We start from the raw sequence: 26,559 nt of genomic DNA on the forward strand, positions 1-26,559 counted from the left end.
TTATAGGCAGGCGATTTTAAAATTCGCCGTGCGCCTTTGTTTACAACTGGGTGGATAGCTCGGTTACACACTTTTGATTTTCGTGCGTCTTTGTGCATATGCATGCTTGCGAGTCATACCTATTGTTCTCTGTAAGGCGTCTTCTGATAGGTCGGCTGTTCTGGCCAGAGCGCGAGATTTGTATGGGAGTTGGTCAGATGTAGTGAGAGGCGACAGCGAGAGAATACCGCAGAAGTAGACATCGCCGTACTCTACATCTGATTTTAATCAGATTGCCTCATAGGTGTATCAAAGACAAATCCAGATAGATCACTGAAAGCCAAAATCAACTATCCATACACAAGATGGATTTGGAACAAGTGATGGAAATCTCTATACTTTAAAGATTTAAAAAAATAAACAGAAAAATTTTCCAAGGTATGCTACTCACTTCTTTTTGGCCATTTATCAGGACGTTACAAATTCAGGATTTTCCCAACAAACCTAGCTCCTCCATTGACAACTTGTGAATTCAAGAATAGGGCCATCGTAAACTTTCATCCGACAACAGAGTGGTATTCATGTGGTATTCATGCAGATGATATCAAAAAAGTGGAAAGCAATACTACCTTTGCACAGATCCTGTACAGTGAATGGGGCACAGAGTGTACAGTGCAATTCCTCACTGCAAAATGACGATGAAAGCGCCTAAATGCATCACTCTGATGGATCTTTTCAGTGACACTGCAGAAAGCTGATCTTGTAAAAAGAGTATGAGAGCATAGGCACGGTGAAACAAATGTATTAGGAAAAGCTCACAAATACTTATGGTACGTTGTTGGTGTTACAACTGACATTTCAAATAGAAACGGCAAAATCAATGAAAGAATCGCCCTATGTGTTTTACTGTAACCTTAGAAAAACCATCCTCTCTACAGTTGTCTCTTTAGGAAATATGAAACACTATATTGCTATATATGCTACAAAACACACCAACCTTTGACAGTATCTTCTGGCAATCCCATGGAAAGGAGTAAAGGAAAATAATCATAGTAAACGAACAAACTGGAAAACAGACTAAAGGCACTGGGGATACCTTTCAAAGACCTGAGAGAAGAGAAGCGAACTTGACTACTGAAAAAGATATGGCTGGAATTCAACATCCAAATACGAAGCGTGAAAGTTACACAAATAATCCTTGTGATGGCATCAAGAATTTTAACTAGAGTGTATTATTATGAAAAAGACCATAGAAGCAAACACATGGCCCCCCATCTTTTTTCCCATATGGTACTGATAGCTACTTCATAGAGGAGACCTTAAAGTGGCTTGTGATATTGTAAAATGAGGTTACTAAACTATGATCCAAGCAAGATGGCAAAGAGACAAATACTTAGCCTTCTTTTGGTGTAATAGGATATTGGGAGTAAGAATTTTTTTACCTACAATCATACTGGGAGAGTCATCCAAAATGTTACACTTAAAGAACTACAGCTGAGGAATTGAAATCAAACTACAACAAATATGGCACAGCTGATCCCAAAACACTTCCAGGCTCAAAGGGTTACCGAGGGCTTCTCGTCTGCTCCCAAGATCTTTGTTGCAAAGTCAGTGATGTTTAATACTGTTTGAAGAGTATATTTAGAAAGAAAGTACCAAACCTAATGTAGTAATAGTTGTATCTGATTTTCAAACATTGTCCTATTTGCTCTGCTGTTGAAACTCAATGATTTACAGCTTGATTATGCCCACCATCAACATGAAATGTCATGCCTACATAGTAGTAACTGAGAATAAGTCATGTAAACAAATAAATAAAAAGGGATAATCATGAAAACGGCAACTGTAAAAAATAAGAAAAATAAAGTGCTAATTTAACTACAAGAATGGGTTCAAGATGCAGCATTTAACTTCATCTCACCGAGCGTGAAAATTAAATAGCAACTTATTCTTCATTGTTTATGTACAAATTATTCATCTGTTGAGACAAATCTTATTTCATTTGCAAGACATAGCATTCAAGGGCAACCTTAATCGCATCAAGAACAATTGAACTCTTCAAATTCCAACTTGTGTATTTCACCAGAGTGATTGTTGTTGTCATCAAATGCCTATTCGGTGATAATGAGCGCCCTCAACGGTTACAGTGAACAACAGCATGCTTCAACCGGCGAGTTTCAGTGTCGCTGTTGTTGGCAGGCTGTCAATGCACCGCCATATTGCGAAGGTTCCGGAGGAAAGATGGCCTACGTCCTAAGGTTGTCGGTCAGACAGGTAAAATAACTCTAACTTGTGAAGCTTGTTGTCGTACAGTTGTTTGCTTGGTGAATTTGTCGGTGATATTCCCTACAAATGTCGGTCGTCTGAAAATTGAACGGCATTGTGTGACCACAATATGGTTGGACGTTTCGCAAGCACCTCTCGGACTTAGTTTTGTGACGAACACCGTGCTTGAGTTTGAAGTTTCCACAATTGTACAGTCTTCCATTGTAGATATTTTCTTTTCAAAGTCCCAACCAATAATGTGCTAGTTATTCAAGATTTTACCCAACTTACAACTTCAACTATACCGTCGCTGCCGGCTTCGGACGCATGTCAACTTTTACCCAAATGCACTCGAAAGTCACACGTACATTATGTCAATATTTCATGTCGACACGCTTGTTCGCGTGCCCTTGGGCACACGATACTACATGTACAGCCGGTATATGATCATTTTTTTCTCAGCGCATTTGAAAGAAATGATATAAATCATCATATTTTCCAGTGTCTAATACTTATGAAGTTTAACATATATCTCTATCGTTTGACTATTATCTTTTATATTTTTCGATTTTCAGGCACAGCAGACGCTGTGCTTAGGTCTGCAAGCCCGTCTTCTACAGACTTCAGCGGTAGCCTGTAACAAGGTGTGTAAAATTACGAATTGCTCTGGGATTGTTGGAAGATTTTCTAAAGTCCTCCAGGACAAAATATCTCTCTTTTGGAAGATACAGTCTGATTTTAACCTTGAAAACCGTTAAAGTAATCTAGGTAACTGGCAACCTCTAGGCCTCTTGTAGTTGATGTCTTCCACGCTCGGTATATGAAAGATATACTCTTAAAATTGTTGTTTTTTTGTTTTTTTGTTTTTTTGTCGATTTCATGTATTGAGGGGTCATACGGAAATCATACCCCTTTTCAATGAATTAGTATCAAATGGATCAATTGATTGTAGATTATCCAGATCTGTTCATAATAAACATATAACTGTTTTCACGACATTGACACAGCGTTCCCAGTAAATACCGGCGTTGATCAGGAACAGCCTCAAAATCATATATCTCAGAAGTCCTTACACATTTAATATTTAACCCCAATTACATAATTGTGCAAAGGCCTCTGTTAAAATGTAAGGTAATAATACAGAAACAATGCAATGACTGTAAGGTATATCAATAGATGTTTATAACTGTAACCCATAATTGTGTAATACAGGGGACATTTTAATTTTTGATCACAACTACACAGACCAGGCCCGATCATTGCCTTCTGTGCATGTGATGAAATGAATTTCTAAATGTAACAAAATTATGACTATAAAGCCATCTTTATCACTTCAGATAATCGTGTCAATATGAAAGAATGTATGCCATGTATCCGATGTATTATTTATCAGATCCAAACATACCAAACCATCTTATGTGTGACAGACCTTTTGATTGAAAATAGCGATAAGTGTTTTTATACAAGCTTAATGGACTTCTGAATCATGTAGGCATACGCTAAGTCTTGGCATACATAGACTTGAAAAAAAGGTTTCCATGTGAATTTGTTGAGATGAAATAAGTAAACAACTATCAAATGCCTCACTGACAGTCTGAGATACACAGTACATATATAGTTATCATATTTATGTACTTATGATCACAACATTATTTAGAAATGCTTCACTGTGCTAATCACATCTTTCACACAGTATCACGTTAAGTACACGCTATTTGGGATATTGTTAAAAAGTGATACACTTTTCCTTCAACTTTTTAATAAAACAAAAATCAGTCTGATGAAAAATTAATGCTAATAGTATTTGAATTATACAAAAAGTCATAAAGAATGAGCTGTTTATTTTTTTGATATTTGCATTATTTCTCAATATTGTTACTGAAAACATGTTCTGTAAAAATAATGTATTACAATATTGTTTTACTTCCTGCATATCGCAAATAAAAAATTCCATTGAAGTCAAACTGAATAGGGAAATATTCCTGTACGGCAGCATACACATGCAGACTTCACTAATGTGTAACAGCATAGAGATACAGATTTAAGAATCAAACCACGGTTTTTTTTATATGATTGTACTCTTTAAGGGTTACCAGTATCTACTGAACGTCAGTATGGGTAAAACTTATTGTGCAGTGTTGTGTAATTTCTGTGATTATTCTTACCAGCATGTTTCAACCGAATAATCCGCCGCGTCTTTTCCTGCAAATCAATCATAATGGTAGTGTCCCATGTTAAATATCATATCAGCCACGGGGAAGGCTTTTGTTGCATACCTACTGGGTAGCAGTGGTATTAAAAGCTGGCAAATGGACATAGCCTTGGCTACCTTTGTGTAGGAGTGGGCGCATTCTTTGCAATCAGTAAGGTCAGGTACTCATGTCCTTCCACCGTGGTTTTGATAATCTGTAATGGATAATGCCCAGCTGTCCCCAATTGACTGCTCTCGCTGAATATTTAATGTGACAGTATCCCTTTATGACGATTTGATTGCCATAATTGATCACATGCCCAGAAAGATCACCTAGAAAAATTCTTTATCACTTAACAAAAAATTAGAGGGGAACGTAAATATTGAGATCCACCATGTTTAAGTTGCCCAAATCATTTCGGTATGTGTTTTTGTACAAGCAAGAAATCTCTTCTGAAAAATGTTGATGAATGTCCAGTGTGGCACTTCTGTCATTGTATGTCACAGTTTGCTGTGGACAGCTGTCAGCCCATTTGTATGTTTTAGCATACGTGTCTGGTAGATACAAGAAATCATATCATGTTATCGCTTTTTAAGCCATCATTTTTTTTGGCTATTTCTCATTTATTATGTTTCACAGAGCCAAGCAATAGAACCGACTTTTAGAGTACAGCATTAATTAGGCCAAAGTAATGAGAATCTTTGTTTTGCTTCCACTCAAAATGGGAAAAGGTACGCGTCTAAGCGACTGAAAAACACACACAAGAAAATTAACACAGTGTAATTTGATTGCAGCAAATAAAAAATTGTAACAAAATTTTAGTTCAGAAAAGCTAAGCGGTCATGTCCTAAAATTTCGTATTCAAATACATTGTGTATGTTTTTCATGAAAACCTTAAAAACCTACGCGGGTGGGGACGCAAAACAAAGAATTTACTTACTTTGGCCTTATTAGTAAGAACATAAAATGTCCTCATACAGCTACTTTGTCTGCATATTAAACAAATAATTGCAAGCTAATCCGAATAATATTGTGAAACCCTGGTAGTAGTAGTAGTAGTAGTAGGGATGGTTCCAAGACCAGACCGGTTAAGTTTGTGAGCCTTATGAAGTTACAAAGATTATGAACATGTGGTATTATTAAAAAACTTTGAATATGGAAGTTAAATTTTAATTTATTAGCAGTAGTTTTACATATGTCAAAAACGCAGCGTTTATATATCGTTACCTTCATGGAAGAATTATTCAAGGCTTGATCAACATGGCTGAAAATGTTAGAAGAATTTTATGTTTTTATATATATAAAGTTTTAAAAAAATAACACATTCTTCCTTTTAGTACACGTGTTAAGATCAAAACTCTGAAATCCTGGTAAAAAAGTTGAGATCATGAACATTATCCATGTTGTATCTTGGTTGCAGGTTGCTATGAGCAGATTTGAACCAAATAACTACATCAACTATGAGACAATGGAGAAGAAACTAGGCATTGTAGCAGACAGACTCAACAGACCTCTCACTCTTTCAGAAAAAATATTATACTCTCATATAGATGATCCGGTAAACCAGGTAAGATTATACTCTCTACTTTTCAAATCGTATTTTCGACTTTGTGATGTGATTTCTGTTATTTCTCGATAGAAAGTTTGTATACTAAACAGAGGAAGCAAAAAAAATAGTTTAGGTGTTATGCACCTCAAAAGTGAGAACTTCAAATTTTGCTCAAACTTTCTGCAGTGAATCTTTAAACTATACTCTCACCAAATTTTAATAAAGATCAGGGGTCAAAATGCATAAATAGGCACTAGAGAAACAAATTACCTAACACTTGCCAATATTTGAAATGGAAAATGACCATCATCCCATGTTTATAACTCTAATGGAAAAAATAAAGTTTTCAAAAAACTAGAACAGTGAAAATTTTTCGTACTCCATAAGCTTTAAAATGGTAGATCAAAGTGGTAGATCAGAAAAGAATTGTAAAAAATTGAGAGTCCAGCTATTTGTCCCCAGGCACATTCTACCTCAGAGATCTCGGTTGACGTAACCCTTTCACCACCATGGTTTGGCCCAAACCCATTGTTATCAATGGGGAACGTGGACCTCTTTACCCCTTTCCTGCCAAGTCGGTGAAAATCCGCTTGAAATTCGGTGTAGCTAGAATCTGAGCAGCCACGGCCGTTATCCTGCCAAGGCGGTGGAAATCGGGCTACTTTTTGGTACCCCCTTTCCTGCCTAGTCGACGGAACTACGTGTAGCAAACCCTTGCTCGCGCTAGGGGTCGTTCGAGGACAGGTTTTGGGCGAGGAACGGCGTTTGCTCTCGAAATGGGTTCACAGAGAGTCCAAGGACAGGGAAAGGTGCGGAAGCTACCCAGCCAGTCCCCCACCCCGGTGGGGGACTGGTTTTTTTTTTGGGGACGAGTAGCGTACTTGGCAGGTTAGCACGTTGACGTATTCTAGCGGAGTTTGGGGTAACTTGGCTCTGAGGCACTACATAGATTGCGGCCGAAATTGACCGTCTCGGCAACGCTAATCTGTAAGGCAACCGCCTAAGACCGCCTCAGCTGGCGGTGCAATTTTTTGCCAATGGTGCGAGACAAAAATCACGGACTGGTCCTGATTGACAGGAAGTGCGGACGGATTTGACGGACTCTGCTTTCTCGAAGGCAACCGCCTAAGACCGCCTCAGCTGGCGGTGCAATTTTTTGCCAATGGTGCGAGACGAAAATCACGGACTTGGTCCTGATTGACGGGAAGTGCGGACGGATTTGACGGACTCGGCTTGATTAGTCCCTGACATGGAACTGATCCGAATGGACTTGAGCGACATTTGTGAAGGGTAACCACCGCTTTTAACCGACTTGTTACCTTCTCGAAAAGACTACCCACTCAGATGTCGGACGTTGTCGGCTGCACTTGGCTCTAGACGTTCAAGCCGTGCAACGAAACACACCGCCTCAGCCTTGCCATTCAGGAACATGGCCTCAAAATTTGATACCATTGTTCACCGACTTGGCGGCTGCGGTTAGGTGCGTGAACCGTTGTTCACCGACTTGTTACGCCTATGTTGTCCCTGTGAAGTTCGGCTAACGGCCGAGTCTAACGGGAGTTGGCAGACCTGTGTTTGGTTTATACCGTAGTATGACCGACTCAGGTAGAGGTACCTGTCGGTATATTCCGAGTTTTACGCACTCGGGCGTCAATGACGGGTCGTCATCACCGCTGATGACGTAGACGTGCTGGCCACGTTATTTGAAGGAGCCATGTTTGCCCAACGGACGAGGCCGAGACAGCCGTTGACAATTTTGGCATCCTTCATCTTTGACCGCCTTAGTTGGGTAAGCCGCTCGGCAGGCGACGGTTATGACCTAAACAAGCCGCTGAAGCACTGTTCGTTGCCGTACAAGAACGAGACGGCCAGTCCATTACTGCTTAATGGGCAATCTGTCGGGTTGGCTTGTCACCGACTTGGATGACAATACGCCCTGCGCAGGCGTACTTAGAAGGGACATGAGGTTAAAGATACGGGTTTCCCACCCGTACTAAACATGGGCTTGGGGCAACGTCCTTGGGTGGCAGGTGCGCATGCCACGTACCCAGCTGGACGGAATGTCAAGTTGAGATGCTAATGACATTGACTATGTTATGCTAAGTGCTCGATTGATTTGCATCGCAAATGAGTATTATTAGCATATCAAATGGTGCGGACAGGCAATTTACATGACGGGTAGGAATGTCAGCGCCGGTTGGTGGACTGATTGCCGTAGGTCCATTATAATAACAGGTGAGCATGCATATATTAACACCCCTGCGTCCAATCATGTCCAGGGCTTTGTTTCCCTGTGGCTTTAAAAGGGAGGGACCTGCTAGTCTGTCGACACTGTTCCAGACATGAGCTTGACGGACCGCAAAAGTTTTCTGAAGGCGAGCAGACGACTGAAGCTCAAAGATGCAGAGTCTCCGGGCGGTAGTGGTAGCGATCGTTGTGATGTCCCTAGTAAACGTTCTAAGAAGTCGGGCAAGAAATGCTCCCGTAAGGCGAAGCCATCTCCGGCTGAAAAACCCAGTGGTAAGCGTAAATGTAAGACCGATCGTTCTGCCGATGAGGATGATGACGGGTCACCGGTTGCCAGTGGTTCTCACCCGGCTGCTCCGGGAGAGACTACTCACCTGCAGAGACTACATCTGCTCTTGTGGGAGATACTTCACCTGCACAGACTACGTCTGCTGCTGCTAGTGAGACAGTGAGTAATGAGACGGCTGATGCCATTGGTTCTCCCCCGGCTGCTCCGGGAGAGACACCACCTGTTGCTACTATGAGCCCTCATCCTGCGTCAGGAGAGGTTCCTGTGCCCAGTGCGAAAGAGCTTGAGTCCTCGTCATCAGCAGAGGCTGCCGAGCCCGCTCCTGCCATAGTTTCGTGTGCTGCGATGTCCCCGCCGAAAAAGATAGTGCGGAGGGTTCGTTATCAGGATAGCCCACCTGATTTTGAGCCAGATATGATCCTTGATGCCGCTACGGGCGAGTTCAGGCCCAGACGCCCAGACGACGGTGATATCACCGCTGAGTCCGACTCGGAGGTTGACGAGGATGCGGCAGAGGACGATGACTTTTATGACAGGCAGTACGTAGGTGAGGCAAGCTCTGACGACGATGATGACGTTGCTGCTGTGTTGGCGGAGGACGACACACCTCCTGTCTGGCGTATGTCGGAGACTACCGATGCTAATATATTTGAGGAGACCGATTTTGACCATGAGAGAGGACCGACTTTCACCTTGCCCAGCCACGCCCGTGAGCTCGATTACTTTTTTAAGTTTATTCCAGCTACACTGATCAGATTGGCCAAGGACGAGACTAATAAATACGCCAAATTCCACCAGCGACATATCGCTAGGAAAATAGATAAATACTGGCGTAACGCTGACTACCGAGAGGTGCAGGCGTTCATTGGCGTCTTAGTCTGTATGGGTATCGACCGTAAATCATCAGTGGAGGATTATTGGTCTAGCGATCCCTTTCTGAGAAACCAGGGTATTTCTACTGTGATTACCCGCAGTCGCTTTCAGCAGCTTATGCGATACTTTCATCTGGCAGACCCAGAGAACGATCCACGTCGTGATCCTGATGAGGCACGCCGCCGACGTCGGTGTCAGGAGGATCCCCTGTATAAAATCAATCCATGGATGGAGCCCATAGTTGACCGGTGCGTAAATAATTATAAGATGGGTAGAGAGATCTCCATCGACGAGGGCATGGTGCGATTTAAGGGCCGTTCTAAATTTAAGCAGAGATTACCGCATAAGCCTGATCGAGACGGTTTCAAGATATGGCAGCTGTGCGACTCCACCACTGCATACATAGCTAACTTTGCACCGTACCTAGGTGTGAAATATCGGGATCGGACTGATGGGAGACGGCAGGAGCGAGGTGTGGTGAAAAGAATTACGATGGAGCTGGTCCAGCCATTCTGTGGATATAATCACAGCCTATTCTGTGATAGCCTGTTTAGCACGGTCGTTACTGCTAGAGAGCTGATGGAGACCGGGATCTACATGGTCGGGAGTTTCAACCGCCGTAATCGTCGCACCATGCCCCCTCAATTAATTCCGCCGGGTAAGAGGAAGCGCCTTCCTCTGTCTGTTTGGGATATGAAAGCCACGACCAGAACGGACTCTCGTCTTAACATCACTGCTTATCAGGATAGTAACGCTCAGGTGCTGATCTTGAATACGGTCTATCCACCCTTGGAGTGCGTGCCAGTGGGGGAGGGAGATGAGCGGCGACAAGTGCCTCTGTCGCTGTATAATTATCGCCGGTACATGGGAGGCGTCGACCGAGCCAACCAGAAGCGCAAGTACTTTCACACTGGGCGCAAGAACCACAGATGGTGGACATATCTGGCATGTTACCTGATTGATGTTGCCCTGGTAAATGCATATATATGCTTCAAGCATGTACACCCTGATAGTAAGCTGACCCATAAGATGTTTCATCTGCGTGTCGGGAAACAACTCATTGGCGGTTATTGTGGGCGATCGCAGCCCAGTGTGAGAGAGGTCGAGGCCACTGTTTCTCTTGCCTCGTACATCAATCCACAAAATCAGCCGATGCACGTTGTCAGCCGTTTGGAGGGGCGGCAGAAATGCTGTAAAGTATGTAGCAGAGAGGGTAAGACCACTGCGAGCGGACGACTGTCTGAGACGTCCAAAGGATGTAGTCTGTGAGGGGTTCATCTTCACGAGGGCGAGTGTTTTGCGGCTTTTCATCATCGCATGATGCTACGAGGTAAGAGGAGCATTGGCGTGCAGACCTCTACTCACACAGCCCTGACGACACCCATCAGCAAGAGAACCCGACGTAAATAACGGACAGGGGACAGCTTCGCCTAACAGTGGCTTGACTGTATTCTGAACACGGACCATGATCACATTTTGAGCACGGTTGTGCCGTTTGTTTGTGCTTTACGATCCCGCTGATTGTAAATTGAAACACGGATTATTTTGTACAATCCCCCGATTGTAATCTTTGTAACACGGACCATGCACTCGGACGTCGAGACAGACTCTGAGATTTATTATTCGGCATAATGTAAATTATTCCGAATAAAATACTATCTATGGATCGCATATTTTCGTTTTGTTTTGTTTTGTTTAGACGGATTATTTTGTACAATTCCCCCTATTATAATTTTTGAAACACGGATCTGCCACCCCGATTGTAATTTTTGAAACACGGACCATGCACTCGGACGTCAAGACAGACTCCGAGATTTATTGTTCGGCATAATGTAAATTATTCCCGAATAAAATACTATCTATGGATCGCATATTTTCGTTTGTTTTGTTTTTACCCCCACTTTCGTTTTTGGCAGATCCGTAAGGACGCTATAGTAATGGATGAACGTGCGTTGTATCACGTGGGAGGGGCACAGCCCAACGGAGGCTGTGCTCGTGCGACGTAGACGTTGTACCAACCATCTGTCGTTGGGGTTAGTGCATAGAGCAGTTGCACTGTCCAGAGCTAAGGTGGTACAAAACTGCACCTTAGTACAACTGCACAACTAACGTGTTAGGAAACGGTAACACTAACGAGCTAAGTGTTCACTGAACTGGCCAAACTACGTACACGCCTTCCTTCAATGGCGGAACTATGTCGTTGACACTACGTCAAAGCAGACTGCAATGTGCGACTCTTCCAAGTCGTTCAAAGTACGTGGCCAAGTGACACAACCCAGGGGAAACAGGACAGGTTTGAGGGTGCTCCCGCACCCATAGCACTAACCCCTGGGTCTTCTACTAACCCACGAGAGAGGTGACGTTTCCCCGGTGTGTGGCCGTGCGTGCCGGCGAACGAGCTTTACTTCCGCGAAAGTAAGCTAGAAAAGGGCATAAAAGTGCACGTCCCCCGGGGCAAACAACGCCCGTGACCTCGTCATTTTCTGGACACAACCTCATCAGCGGTTGCCCCTCTATACGGGCATGCAAAAATTTTTGAAGTCTAACACGTATATGGTCGGTAATCGTACCCCGAAAATGCGGTATTTTCCCGCCAAATGCCTGGCAGGAAAGCGTGCAGGAGAGCCTATCTTCTGTAGACACGGAAAAGGGGGCCGGTTTTGACCGACTTGGCAGGATAACGGACAGGGGCGCTCGGCAGGAAAAGGGTTACAGGGAATTGGGGTGAACAGGTTAACCATATCTTGATATGTGTAACAGATATTTTGCTGCTTCATAAAGTTAGATGTGGTTGATGCCTTTGTCAATACCACAGTGGTCAGTCTGGATATTTTGACTTGCTCCATTCCCATGGAGGCCGTATGTTTTTCACTGTGTATTGAAAAGTAATATTTAGTAGTATGTAATGCCCACATACAGGTTGTTGCCCACTGAACTGATCATGCAGATGAATTAACACAAGAATGAATTACTTCTGACAAAGAATATATAAAGTGTATGCGTATTTGAAAATAAAATCTGTGTGAGCTATATGTTAAATACAAGTTTCCTTTTATGGTCATGTGCGTGAAATTAGACTTAGGAAGATCTCGCATAGTTGTATATTCTTGATAGTTGAATGTGTTAGCTGTATTTCTTTCACTAATTTGCAAAATTTCGGAGCAATTTTTTTTAACCAAAGTAATGTTCATGCTTGTGCATTCACTCATGATGGTGAGGAAATCCACAAGGAAAGGAGAGAGTGCCAGTGGCATTGTGTACTGTACAATTCCATATGTATTGAGTCAAAACTAGTCACGATGTGACTTGACTGTGATGCTAGTCTTAACAAACAAAAGGGCACAGGGGAATGTTAACAGCCTACTGCAGGACTTGTTTAATAAGAGATTTCTTTGATAAAAGGGTACTGTGTCAAATTCTGTTTTCTTATCAATCAGATCAATCAAAGTGGGCCATATACTATCATATTTTCTTATTGATCACAATCGGAGTGGGCCATATACTATGTAGGATTTTTTATGCAATAATCTACTGAGAGACAGAGATGACTGAAAACTTATTCGTAAATCAAAGTCCAGCCGCCATACCAACAGCTCTACAGTACCAGTGTTGTGCGTAGTGACCCAATTATGTTTCTTTAATAGCTTTTATTGTGATTTCCTTTTGAAATGTGTCTTTGACCAGAGATTTATGTATGACCCCATGCCCTACAAATGCCTTGTGACGTACAATTATTTGTTAATGTCGTGATGGTGGGGGAAAGGTAGAGAGGGTTTTGTGCCTGCAGTTAGATCATTAAAATTCAATTATTAATATATTTACTGTAATACTCAATACTGAAAAAAAATTGATATCTTCCACAAAATTTTTTAGGAAATGCCTATCGTTGCAATACTTCAACCAGATTTGAGCAAACTCTTTTGTGGTGTGTAGTTTTTCTCACTCACAAAGTGACGTTAAAGATTAATATCAATGACGTATTTAATAGATTATCAACATTATGAAAAAATATGTATTACTTCGCTGTACAACGTATACGCCTGGCCTCTCATTAAAGGCTCACTCTATTTTCCGTCATTATCAAATCTATCGGTACCGGTATTGCGTTGAGTGTTGCTAATATGTACAGTTCAATGTTGATCAGACTGTTCCGCATTGACAAATCTCCTACGTATACATGACCATGAAGAATCGGTGAAATATGCTGTGAATGTTGACACAGTTCTCCAGAGTTTCTCATCTTTCCAGTGGCATTTTGACATTGTGATGTCGTGCTTCATGAGTGAGCATTTTAATAACCCTTTAAGCACCAAAGTCATTTTTTGCTGCCTTTATAACTGTAAGCTAGACAATATTTTTCAGATTTTTCCAAAATTTTGATCAAAAACTGTAGCCAATTAAAAGCTATATTCATTGGTCCAAAATTGGCAAAAAAATCACAAAATATCATGAAAATGTTTAAAATTTTGCACTAAAATTTTTGATTTTACAGGAAAATTTACGGCACTCAAAGGGTTAATTTGTTGGTACTGGTAGAGTGAACGTACGTGCTCAATGTAATGAAACTGGATGAGTTGACTGTCCGTAGTGAAAGTATTATAGTTTGCTGCAGTTTCCAAAATGGCTCTCAACACCTCTCGCTGTAATGTAGTTGAAAATGACAAATCTATTTGCATAAATTTGAATACATCTCAACATGATCATCAAAACCACTGATCACATTATGTGATGTGTGAAGGAGTGGTACCTTCTTCATTTGTTTCTATAGTGGTGTATGTTTGCAGATTTTTGTCACATTGGCATTGATAATTGCCTGAACAAGTCTCTCAACTCATTCTAGTATATTTATGATCATCTCTGAAGGCTCCAGAATGGGTAAATAAGAATTGTAACTTGCAAATTAGTGTTTTATTAGAAAGTTCACATATTCTATCATCTCCATTAAGCCTATGTGAATGAAATCATAGATTAAAGTTGACCCGGATATGTTCTGAGATTCTGAGAAAAAAAATGACTGGTGCATTTCGTATTACCATTCTATTTCCATTCCTGTAAAATTTTGAATAAAATCCAATCTGTGGCACTGTGGAAGTAGCTTCATTAAGATATTTGTTTCTGCAGATTCATGGAGCATGCAGCCTCTTCTTGTTCAGACAGTTACTATGAGCTGGCGTGGGTGTAATCAGTTTGTTCCAGATCACTGCGTACAGCTGATTACATTCAGGTAGTTCCCCTTCCTTTTGTCCGCTAATGGATTCCTGTATTCCAATCCATCGCCCATTTTTCCATCATTATCCTTATTTCCCTGAGGGATGTGCAGGAAAAAAATGGGAATGCATCAAATGCTTTTGTAGACAGGTATTTCATTGGAATAGCGTGATTTCAAATCATGGCTGGTGTGAAAGATTTGTCATACAGACACTGGAATGAAAATAGTTTTATGTGAGATTTGCCACTGTAAAGCTCTGCCTCCCATGTCATTATTATGTCATAATCCTGACCTCTGACCTTCTCTTCCAAGTTGCCTTGGTGAACATACTCATCTTACCTGGGTGCAATCATTAAATTTACACTCATGTTCCTAACAGTGTCAGTGGTAATGTTACTTTAATTCAAAAATTTACATTCAAGAGGCCCAAGCACTAAGCCTCCGGTATTACTGATGCATTCATCACCGCTCTATTCATGTGAAATGCTGTCTATCTGGAAAAGGCGCCAGTCTTCAAGCAGCCTCAGCTGTTGGTTTTAGAGGATGAATTCAATCTCTGAATTCCCTGTGAATAGAACACAACATAAAGGTTGCGGTGCATAATAATTGAAATTAAATGTTCGCCCATGGATGGGGTCTATGTCTGGCAAAGAATACAAATGATAGATACTTATTGCGAATATCTTTTTAAGTCATTCTGAATTTCTGTTCACATTACTGGAGAATATATCTGTGGCTCAAAGTTAAATGACTATTAGGCAAAGCTATTAGTTTGGGCATCATTTTGTCTGCATAAGTTAGCATGAAATAGTTTTCCCGTCTTCGCCTGCTTGTCTTTGTGAAAATTCAATATTGAAAATAAATTGAAAAGTTCATTTTTCTCCTGGAGTTAAGCCATTTTTGAATTTCAAAAAATGGCAAATTTTATATAATCAGTTTCTCTAGTACCAAAATGTGCAAGGTGACCCCTGATGTTTAACCAACCCTTTAAAGCCGCACTTTTCAATCCCTGGTTCTCGCATTAGTGGAGTTCTCCTCCCAGTCAAACACATGGCCAGTACGATGTTTGATTTCTATAACATTAATTACACAAACTGATTTCAATCTTTTGTCACCTTTTGCTAATCCGGCAAACAGAGCTTATATAATCGTTTGATTGACGGTCCGGTTCAAATTGCCAACAGTCATTTATTCCCCAGCACCACACGCGAATTTCCTTAAAAAACGTCTTCCAGTCACGTTAGAATTTGAATATAACCACTGAGTTCGATCGGCAGCAGCTTCGTGCTGACTGCTTGGCAGTCTGTCAGCGTTTTTGCGCTCGGAAAAAACTAAAAAGTGGCATTTTCTGGATCGTGTGCCCTCATGTTATCTGCTTGGTGTCCACTTACACAATGAACGCCGCCATAGGTTGGCGCCCTTTTAAAGGGAGGCTCCGCCTTTAACCACCATGGTTTGGCCAAAACCCACTGTTATCAATGCTCTTTGTGGACCTTTTCACAGGAAATGGGGGTGAATAGGTTAAAGTTTCTTTTAGGAAAGTCTGAGCAAAAGTGGATGTCTTTCAGTTTTGAGGCTCATCCTACCTTTCAGGATAACTTCAGTAAATTTCCTTGATTTGACTTGAGCTCACAACCGAAAGACAAAGGTACCTTCTTACCTTGTAATGTCAATCACTCAAAATGTCATCACCTCAAAATGTCCCTATACAAATATACTGCCAGTAAAGAACATAATTTCAGTTGTTCAAGTAATAGTGTAACTAGGAGTAATTTTTACAAGTAGAAAGTCTCCAGCATTGTTGAAAATCAATCGTGTGGATACAATGGCAAGTGATGAAATAATCATTGCATTGTTTGGGATATAGGTGGAAGTAGTACTGCGTTGTATAACCTTGATCTCACATACTGCTGAGCAGCTGATAAAACCTTTCTATGATTAGCAAGGATGACTAGCCAGGCAATACAAGGTTACCGCAGGAATTCTAATGGGCCATGGTACAAACAAAACCACATGCACAAAGGCGCAAAGAAATATGTGTATGTACATCCATACGTCCATAGCCGTTTGTGTACATGGGTTTGTTTGTACTTCCACCATGTTATCTGTAGGCGTACTGAGTCTGTAGAACACCTTGTGTCCTTTTCACTCGGGAGTAGATGGAACCATGGAAATGGTTCAAACTACATGTAAAAAGGAGAGTGATTGACCAAGTTAAGAGCTCTTAATTGTTGTCTCCATTTCCGTTGACATTTGCAGTGTCATGCAAAGTTGGTGAATTAGCATGCATCAAATGAATGTGTTTTAAGCTTTCCACTGTGTAAAAAACCCTTTTTGTAGATCCAATCACAGCATGTAAAACAATGAGATAAGCAATGATATGCCTTGATAGGGAAAGTGCAGATCTCGGTTTCCTTTGTAATCGCCCATCTGATTAGGATGTGTGTGTGTGGCACTGATGGGACCATATATATATATATATATATATATATATATATATATATATATATATATATATATATATATATATATATATATATATATATATATATATATATATATATATATATATATATATATATATATATATATATATATATATATATATATATATCAAGGGTCATGTGATTTGGAATCAAGAGATCCTAGTCTTAAATTAAAATGAGAAATCCAAACCTTGTGTAAGGTGTTGACAGAGGTGCTGTGAATATGAAACTAATTTAATAAGTTTGTACCATATCACGAACACGGGTAATCGTAGTTTTGCAGTCAGCCTGTAGTGACGTTTAGATAGATAATAATAAGGCCAAGGTGTCTAGGATTGATAGCCAATGTCTCATCAATGATCACAAAAGATCCATGCCACCTAAGAATAAGATGTGCAGTCAGTCACTACTGATATCTTCCAACATGATGTGTTTGTAATTCATGATGCAGTAGAGAATCACAAAAAATGTATGGCACTATTTCCACAGCATCCAGTTCTATTGCTGTGGGTCAGCAAAATTTATACTGTAAATAGCTTTATTTCAGTGTCCCTACTAGATGCTGTTTTGAAAAAATGCCTTTTGAAGTCTGACTCTGAGTGAGATATATTGTACATGATATAATGATGAGTGTATGAGAGAGACAGACAGACAGACAGAGAGATGTGTAGGGAATTGTTTATATCTCAGAGAGAGAGAGAGAGAGGGAGGTTGGAGTCAGAGAGAAATGAATTTCACAGTACATGCTTGACTTGCTTGGATATAAAGCTATATCACAACCATCAAGTCAACATAACTCTCGTTGTCAGACAGTTTTAATGGAATTACCTCGTAATCAGTGTGGAGTGGGTTGTAATCACAGTGTTACACATTGTAGCGCTGATGAAATGTTGCCCAGTATGACTTCATAAAAGACTCCACAAAATGAAATGGTGACATTAGTGTGAAATTAAGAAATTGACTTGAGATAATTCAATTGAAGCACTCTGAGTAAATAATGGAAACAAAATTACAAGCCTACACACAAGACTTGTCTACTTTCCACTAAATTTCAACATGCCATGCAATTTTAGCTTGTGCAGCTGCATACAGTGGGCTTGCCTTTAAGTAAAACTAATCTGTATACATGTATATTACCACCCCTGGGTTGATGTACCAGAGCTGAGCCGATGTTTACAATGCGTGATTCATAATTTTCAGTTGCCCCTAAGCAATATTCAAATTGTACAGAGTCCAATACTTTTCAAGAAGGTCCTTAGCATCAGCAGCAGCAAATTTTATCTTTACAGAACTCTATATATAACTGATAGTTCTTTCATCCGTTTATCATATCCATAACATTCTGAGGGTTGACATTTTTGTGTAAAGCTTCTCTTTTTTACGTGACAATATCTTTCAGGGAATTCTAACATAGTCGGTGGCATATTTTTTTAAGCTTGCGGGTACAATACCAATATATGTGTAGAAATTCAGTATGCTACTGAACTGTACTTCTATTGCAAACATTGTACAGAAAATTGTTTCCGTGAATATTTCGTAGTTATCATACAAAAAACATTTTCAAAGCAATAAATATGCATGGTATTCTTAAATCCAAAGAGTAATATTTGTACTGTTGTTTCTCCTTTGATCTTATGAATGACATATTTACTGTACTAGTTTTTTTGACATCGCATCTTTTGTTGCATATAAAAGTCATTTATACTTTACCAAGACGTCACGTGTCTCTGGTTTTAAGTCTTGTACACTGTCATTGAAAAATTTGGCATTACCTCACTCAGTGTAAAACAAACTGTCATTTCTGCCGTTTTCATGTCCGTGATACTCTGAGTTCTGACATTTTCCTACAGTGCTTTTTCACATCATGATATATTTAATGGAATTCTACTATGCAATTTCTATAAATTTCTAGATGAGCTGGCTTCTTTTTCAGAGCCTTACAAGAACATGTACTGGCGTGTGTGTACAAATTTAGCGTGCCATTGAACTACGATTTATTCATACTTCTGCCACAAATATCCTGTAAACCTGAGTAATCTCCTGAAATAGCTATGAGTAGGAAAAATTTGTGAAAGTGATATAACATTTGTTATTTTCCACATCAACAAAAGTAACATTCAAGTCTATGTGAATGTACTGCTGTGTGTTCTTGGATCATTTGTTTCCCCTTTGTTCTTATGAATGACATTTTTACAAAACGAACCAATCTGTCTATTTCACATCTTGAATTTCAGTTTAAAAGTTATTTGATGTATGTGTGGTTTTGCTTGCATAAACCACAAAGCAGCCGAAGAAAATACAAATGCCATTTCTGATTCATTTTCTCTGAACTTTACTATAGTGTTTGTATGGGGATGGATATGTACGTTGTATGTGTATGTACACTTCTTATATCATTTATATACATTTATATGATGTGCCATCAGTGTGAAGCCGGTAGTCTGAATATATTTAATCGAATTACAACTTTTTGCTTGTTTTTGATATTACAGGAGATAGAACGGGGAACAAGCTATTTGAAACTAAGACCAGACAGAGTGGCAATGCAGGACGCGACGGCACAGATGGCGATGTTACAGTTTATTTCAAGCGGCCTGCCAAAGGTAAATCTGATAATATCAATCGGCACTGTATGAGTTCATCTCGGTTTCAAAAAATGTTTTCCTGAAAACTGCATGCGTAAAGTGGTCCGTTATCTGTGGCAGTCTGACAGTGATAAAGTGGAAGGTACTGGTCTCCATGTTCAGTGAATGTCAGATTTGATAAACCAGGAAAACCCCCTGGCTGTCCGTGGAAGTTTTTGAAAGAAGATGACTAGAGCGCCTTTAGAGTGTACCATGTACTACAGCAGAATTCACTCAAGCGTTTGATATTCACCGTGCAAGATTCGTCAACTCTTCTCCAAATGGCAAAGGTGGAAAAAAAATTGTCTGTCTCCAGGGAGACTAGAAGTATTGATCTTTTGCTCCGTCCTGCCATTATTTTCATTTTGCCGAGAGAGAGAGAGAGAGAAGAAGAAGAGAGCGGATCAGCCAAATAACATAATGGCTTGAGTTTGATCAATTTAAGTTGTCAGACTGTTTTAAAGGTTATGAGGAGTAAAAGCTATCCTGTCATGGTTGTCTCAATGAGGAGAAGTCTGTCTTGAGAAGGCAATTGAAAGCTCCGTAAAGTCACTTGAAGGGTTGCATCAATTTTGAAGCAATTTTTTTTCCCTCAAATCTACTTTAAGAGCAGGGAATTCATGTTCCACCATCTAATGAACAATACTTAATCACCGTAAACAGCTACTTAAATATGCAAGCTAGAGCAGTTATTTTATGCCGGCTAGAATATGTTCTTTGTTTTAAGATGATATGCTATGAAACACAAAGTGTTAAACCTTCTTGAAAAAAAAATCATATTTTCCTTTCATAATCAAGAATAAGCCTGACTTTTAGCACAGTGTTTTCGATTCAAGCAACATTAACAAAATTACCTTAAATTTACTATTGTTTGAAATTTAAAATAGGCTATATATCTTGTGTTTAGAACTCTATGGAGAAAAATGACACTTTCGATTTTAACAAAAATAAAACTTCATGTACTCCGCAGTCTTGCAAAGTAATCCACAGAAATGGCAGACCAGAAAATTGTACTCAAAAATTTGTCCAAAAAACTCTCCCAAAGGCACATTGTATCTAAACCGCTTGAACAGCTTGAAACATTATACCAAAAATTAATGTCTATGAGAGAAGTGGATTAGTGTGATATCACCTTTCTGGAGGAAAAACAACTGAAATATCAAATTATAATGCACAACATACATCTTTTACCGAAAAAAGAATTTTTCCTTCTCATTCAGATTTTCCTCCATAGCTTGAAAGTTTACCATGTATGTGTGCATTCACTGCAGAGAGCTTTGTGGATAAACTCTCATATCTTATCTTCTCAGGTTGCAGTTCCATCTACCATCCACTGTGATCATCTCATAGAAGCAAAGATCGGAGGAGCTGAGGATTTGGCGAAAGCAAAGGTACTTCCATCAGATTGAATTTCATCTTGCCAGGGGGAACCCATAATCTTACTTTCTACTTCTACTCGATGAGTTCTGGTATAGGGGCACTTATAGATTTGCATTCGGCCTCAGTGTGAATAATTCCATAGCTCACATCCATGTAGCTTGAGAAAATTCAATGCCACCGATATTTGTGAGAAAGAACTTCTCTATAGCAACAGGCACTGTGCCGTCATGTCCCCAATCTGATAATTTCAAGCTGTGAAAATGTAGAACTTGCAAGTTTGCTATTGCTCAAGGGAACCAAGCCGTACACTTTGACTTACGGTAGATTGTCTTTTTGTTTTTATGTCAAAAAGTCATCAGGCCATCTTAGGTTGAGTTGCCATGGTGGATGCAGAGATAAGTGGGATGCCAAATGCTGAAATGCATTATCCATGGATGTTGCACTGACACAGAAAGACATCTTCAGTTTCACACAGTGTCATTCAAACGTTACTTTTTTTTGGGGGGGGGGGAATACATACAACTACTGAGATTGCTTTTCTTCATGTCTTCAGAGGTGCAATCATTACGATTCATGCTGTCTCTCAGTCTTTTACAAGTTAAAAAAAGAGCAAAAGTACCATAGCCATCTTCTTCTGTGGGTTAGAGCAGAAAAATAAAAGATTCATGAATTTGATATTAAAAGTCTGTATAAACTGGATATTTCTTTCCGTGAAAGGCTTGGAAAATTGAAAGTTCATATACTATAGGCACAAAAGCGTCTCACCTGTTTGTGTATGATAGAGTGAAATGGTTGGAAAGGCCTAATGTAATGTACTAGCAACAGAAGCAACATCTTGTGAACATCATTGCAGGGGAAATGAAAACAGAATAATGCTTTTATTTTCAAATTGCAATCATATACCTGCCTTAATAATAAAAACAGTCTGTGCAACTTATTCATAGCTGTAACAGAGACACAAGAGGTTTTATTTGGGAATGAAAATATCTTTGAATTAGTTGCCGTATGGTATTTTTCAGAAATCTCTGTTATCCATGACAGTGGCTATTATCAAAGTACACACACAAACACACGCACGCTGCTTTTTTCAAGTCGACCTTTTGAATGGCTTTGGTAATTCTTGTAATACCATACCTGCCAATGTAGCATGCTATGGTGCTGATGTTTCAACGTGACAGCCAGGATTGTACAAATGAAGAGGAATGATTGTGGATTAACGTAGAGATGCTCCAAGCGGTTACTTTGTATATCAGCTTACATACATCCATTATCTAGCTCTGTGCCTGCCTGGTGAAATGCCTGTATGAGCACTCTGTTTGCTTTGATATGCTAGTTGCAGAGGAAAGCGTGTCATTAAAATGTTCATGGTCACGTCTTGCAATAAGCACAGTCTTCAACGCTTGACTGCTTTGAAAATGTCAGATTGCAAGAGGGCCTTTTTTGGGTGAATATCTTGTGTAGCGGTTACCATAGCAAGATTCTCAGGTTACCATGACTACCACTAAAATATCACAAAAAAGATTTTGATAAACTGCCAAGACGATGTACTAAACGGTAGCAGTAATGATGTGCGATATCCTTAGTTTCTGAAAAATAAAACTCAACATTCCATCCTTTCAAAAGTGCTCCTGCTCTTCTCAGTCCCTGGTTCTTAGATTAATGGATGTGTGAAGTGCTTGTTAACATTTTGCTAGTTGTTTATTCTCCGTTGAAATTTTATCAGCTCAAAACGTTTCCTGTTAGATAAATCTGACAATGAAGTGGGGACTTAACTGTAACTTTTAATGATTTTTTTCTCACTATTTTTGTTATGCACATCTATTGCCAGTTCTTGTTCTACTTCCCAAAGCATGTTGAAACCCCGATTATTTAGCTTGTCCACAAAGCGTCTGTCCGGTACATGCATTGAATTCTAGTCCGGACCAGAATTCCTTTGTCAACAATAACAATGCAGTCTACACATGTGCAGGCTGAGTTGACAAGCTCACCCCTAGGTATCTCAACATCCTTTGGCAAGTAAAGCAAAACAACTGTAGTTTACATTTTTTTTAAATATTGAAAAAGCGATCAAAACTTACAATTACTGGCCCTTAGCACATTATTAAAAGTAAATTTATCTTAATGAGTTTATTGTACAAATAGTAACCATTATAAAGCTGGTACTGTTTTTTATTTGTCTTTCTCCAGATATTATTGCTAGCAGATCAGGATTTTTCTAGACTAGTTCAGTGATGCACTCTATACTAGAAACAATAGATAAGGAGACCCCAGGCTTCATAATAGCTCCATGAGAGCACAGATATTGAATGTTATTTTCCTGTCTTTTTTCATCACCAGGATATCAACAGTGAAGTTTACAATTTCCTATCGACAGCTGGTGCCAAATACGGCGTCGGATTCTGGAAACCAGGCTCAGGAATTATTCATCAGGTAAGGTATAAAATGGACATAACGGGGTTAGAATTCATGATAGAGTCGGTTTTCATAACTTTTTAATATTTATAATGGCAGAAAAGAGCGAATTCTTTCTGTCAGTCACCATTATGAATGACAGTGACTGTGTGAGTAAATATGGCTAGATATCCATTTCACTGATGTGATATTCCATCGATAAAAAGCCAGTTCTATTGTATAAATTCATTCTCATTTCTCAACCAAAGAAAATTCAAAGAAGTGCATTTCTTGGAACATACTTTTATGTTGGTATTGAAAATGGTTGGCGATGCAATGGATTTAGAGAATTTTTTTCTGTAATGGTAAATACAAAATAATTTTCATAAGCCCAAAAAGTTTCCGGCTGGTCATAAAATAACATATCAGGTTTATAGTAATATGAAATAACATATGTGTTGTAAAAAGGTTCTCAATAGGGTATAGCATTTCTGCTGTAATTTCATGCCACAGTTACCATACGTTGGCAGAGAATAACAGGCAAATAAAACAGTCTGTTTTTGTGTTTGCTATAAAACCTATATAACCTGCAGGCCTGCTTTGTACCTAAACTCACAAGTTATTATTATATTTGTATGCTTCAGATAATAGCACTGGATGCATTCTGTGTGTCCGTATATCAGATGTTTTGAGTAATTTGAATGAAGCATTTAAATTTGCAGAAAATTACTACGCCCAAGGGCTTTTTGCTGTCAAAAGAATTGCTAAGTGCGTGTCATAAAACCATACCAATTCTGTCATGATAAAAGTTACAGTCAGTAATATGTACGCTGACCCGTAAACAGTTGAATTTCTCTATAACGGAGTGGAAACGTGACGGTTTTGTCATGCATAACAATAATCCAGCATGTAAGATTATCAGTTCAAAGATCTTCAGATGGAAAACTTTCCTGATATTTGCAGAATGAAAATTTATTACAGAGAAAAAAAATTCATAGCATTAACAATTTGGTAATGAGATTTTATTACTGTGTGTCATGTATTATGGCTGTGATTGCATGCCTCATTACGAATTTACAGCCCAGCTAATAATCCAGATTAATGGGTTGGTTAAGCCCCCCTGCATTATTCCATAGATTTAAATCGGCCATTTTACTGCTTGAGTAATCGTGGCTTTAGCTCTACAATGAAACCGACCAAACTGTTTTCACTCACATTAGAACTGCAATTCGTTGATATCCATAGCTGTCACATTTTGATCATCCTCAATAAATTGACAGGTTGTAGGAAATCTTATACCTGGTCGTTCAAAGTAAATTTGTTAATTCTGTTTTTGTGCAAAATTCCATCAAAAGTTCGCAGAAAAAAAAAGATTATAAAAGTCATTGTGGTGTGACAAACACCAGTATAATGAAAAGCAAATAAAAAGCATAAGATATAAATTAGATGGTTTAAATGATAAAAACAGCAAATTTGAATTGAGAAAAAAGACTTGTCTTTCTTCTTATGGTAATATAATAGTCAAAAGCAGAAAAAGAAGGATTTTTTCCAGGGTGTAATGTTGTCATAATTATATAAATGTAAAATTGATCATAACGTAACATTTGAAAGACAATATAACTCCGTCAATCACAGCAAAAGTAATAATGGAAAAAGGAAATGAAGATTTATACTTTTGCAATTTTACTTGAGATGTATTTCATAAAACCTTGTCAACCTCTCCATGATATGCATAAAAAAGTGGCCATGAATTCTATATTGTTTCACAGTGTTTGTGTTTTTCGATCATACAGACCTGTACAGTTACCAAGGATAGCCGCCAATATTAAATTTAGGCCAAGGGGGAAATTAAAGGATTGTTCCTTTACAATACAATCACCACCACTCAATGTTGTTTTCAAAAGGTCACAAAATCAATTCTCCTGAATGGCAATTTTTGCAATGCCTCATCAGTGATCATTTTCTGAGGTTTCACTACACAGGAAATGAGTTTGTTGGAAACAAGATTCATTACTTGTTCTGGTCCAAGGGTGTAGATGTTTAGTATAGCTACCCATTCAGTGTTGTAAATTGTCTGTAAAATACACCACTGCTGGAAAAAATTTGGACAATTGTGCTTTCAATTTCTGTTTTCTCTTGACACAAATGAATCCAGGGGCAGACATTTTTAGTGATGGGCCTTTGCAAATTTATGTAATTTTTTTTAAATTTATGTAAATTTTTTTGAAGAAATATGAAGACGTACGTCAATGACAACTATAATGATAATGGTTAGTGTTATCCCATAAGGGCGATTGCATGTGGAAAAGTAGAGTTACGTATGTGCATGATGGGTGAGCCGTGCCTGTCAAGGGTATAAGCCAAGTGCATCTGTGAAATTTTGTCAGGTCTGCATAATGGTTGAGTCATGCCTACAGTGGTGTAAGCCAGTGTGTCCATGGCATGGTTTTGTCTATCAGACCTAGAGTAATGTTGTACTGGCTGTGGTCATCATCGGCAGCTGAAGAAGACAAGAAGAGGAGACAGACAGACAGCCAGTACTTGGTAGCTAACAGGTGTGGGTCCATCAGCTAACCCTACTGATGCCCATGTATTATGCTGCCAACATTTTCAAACCTTTACACCTCAAATTCTTTCAACTTTATATGAGAGTTAGAGAGGTATGCATTGTACTGAAAAACTTGACTTTCAGTGTTTGTTTGGTTTTTTTGATCAAGCGTGATCACTGGAGAACCATTACTTGCATAATTTATTCGTACATCTGTGTGAGTAAGACATAAGTGTGTTTCCGTCACAGTGCATTGGCTCTTGAGTTGCCTCTGTAACATACACCAAGACTAAACAAGAGGAGCTATAGAAATTTAGCTGACAGAGGACACAAGCTTGATCAGGGCTTTCAAAATGCATACACAGAGTAGCACTTGATAGTTTCCTCATGTGACCCAGAAAGCTCGTCAGCCAAATTTTCTGTATGGCTGACCAACCGATAATTATTAACTATCAATGAAATTTTGTTCACAGTAAGTGTGTTGGAGACAGTGTGCATGAACACTGATGCAACTCGCCAAAAAAATT

The 26,559-nt window shown here is 39.3% G+C and overlaps 1 protein-coding gene across 1 annotated transcript in view; it reads left to right on the forward strand.

Annotated features, from left to right (window-relative positions):
- Positions 1–2,088: 2,088 nt before the first annotated feature.
- Positions 2,089–26,559, forward strand: part of LOC139151322 (aconitate hydratase, mitochondrial-like) — a 57,195-nt gene continuing 32,724 nt past the window's right edge. The window contains exons 1-6 of the mRNA XM_070724018.1: positions 2,089–2,253; positions 2,820–2,888; positions 5,857–6,003; positions 19,582–19,692; positions 21,024–21,104; positions 23,431–23,523. Coding sequence (XP_070580119.1) covers positions 2,104–2,253; positions 2,820–2,888; positions 5,857–6,003; positions 19,582–19,692; positions 21,024–21,104; positions 23,431–23,523 — 651 coding nt within the window. The 5' untranslated portion in view covers positions 2,089–2,103. The remainder of the gene's footprint in view (positions 2,254–2,819; positions 2,889–5,856; positions 6,004–19,581; positions 19,693–21,023; positions 21,105–23,430; positions 23,524–26,559) is intronic.

This window comes from Ptychodera flava, chromosome 15 (genome assembly GCF_041260155.1).
Source record: "Ptychodera flava strain L36383 chromosome 15, AS_Pfla_20210202, whole genome shotgun sequence".
Classification (NCBI taxonomy): domain Eukaryota; kingdom Metazoa; phylum Hemichordata; class Enteropneusta; family Ptychoderidae; genus Ptychodera; species Ptychodera flava.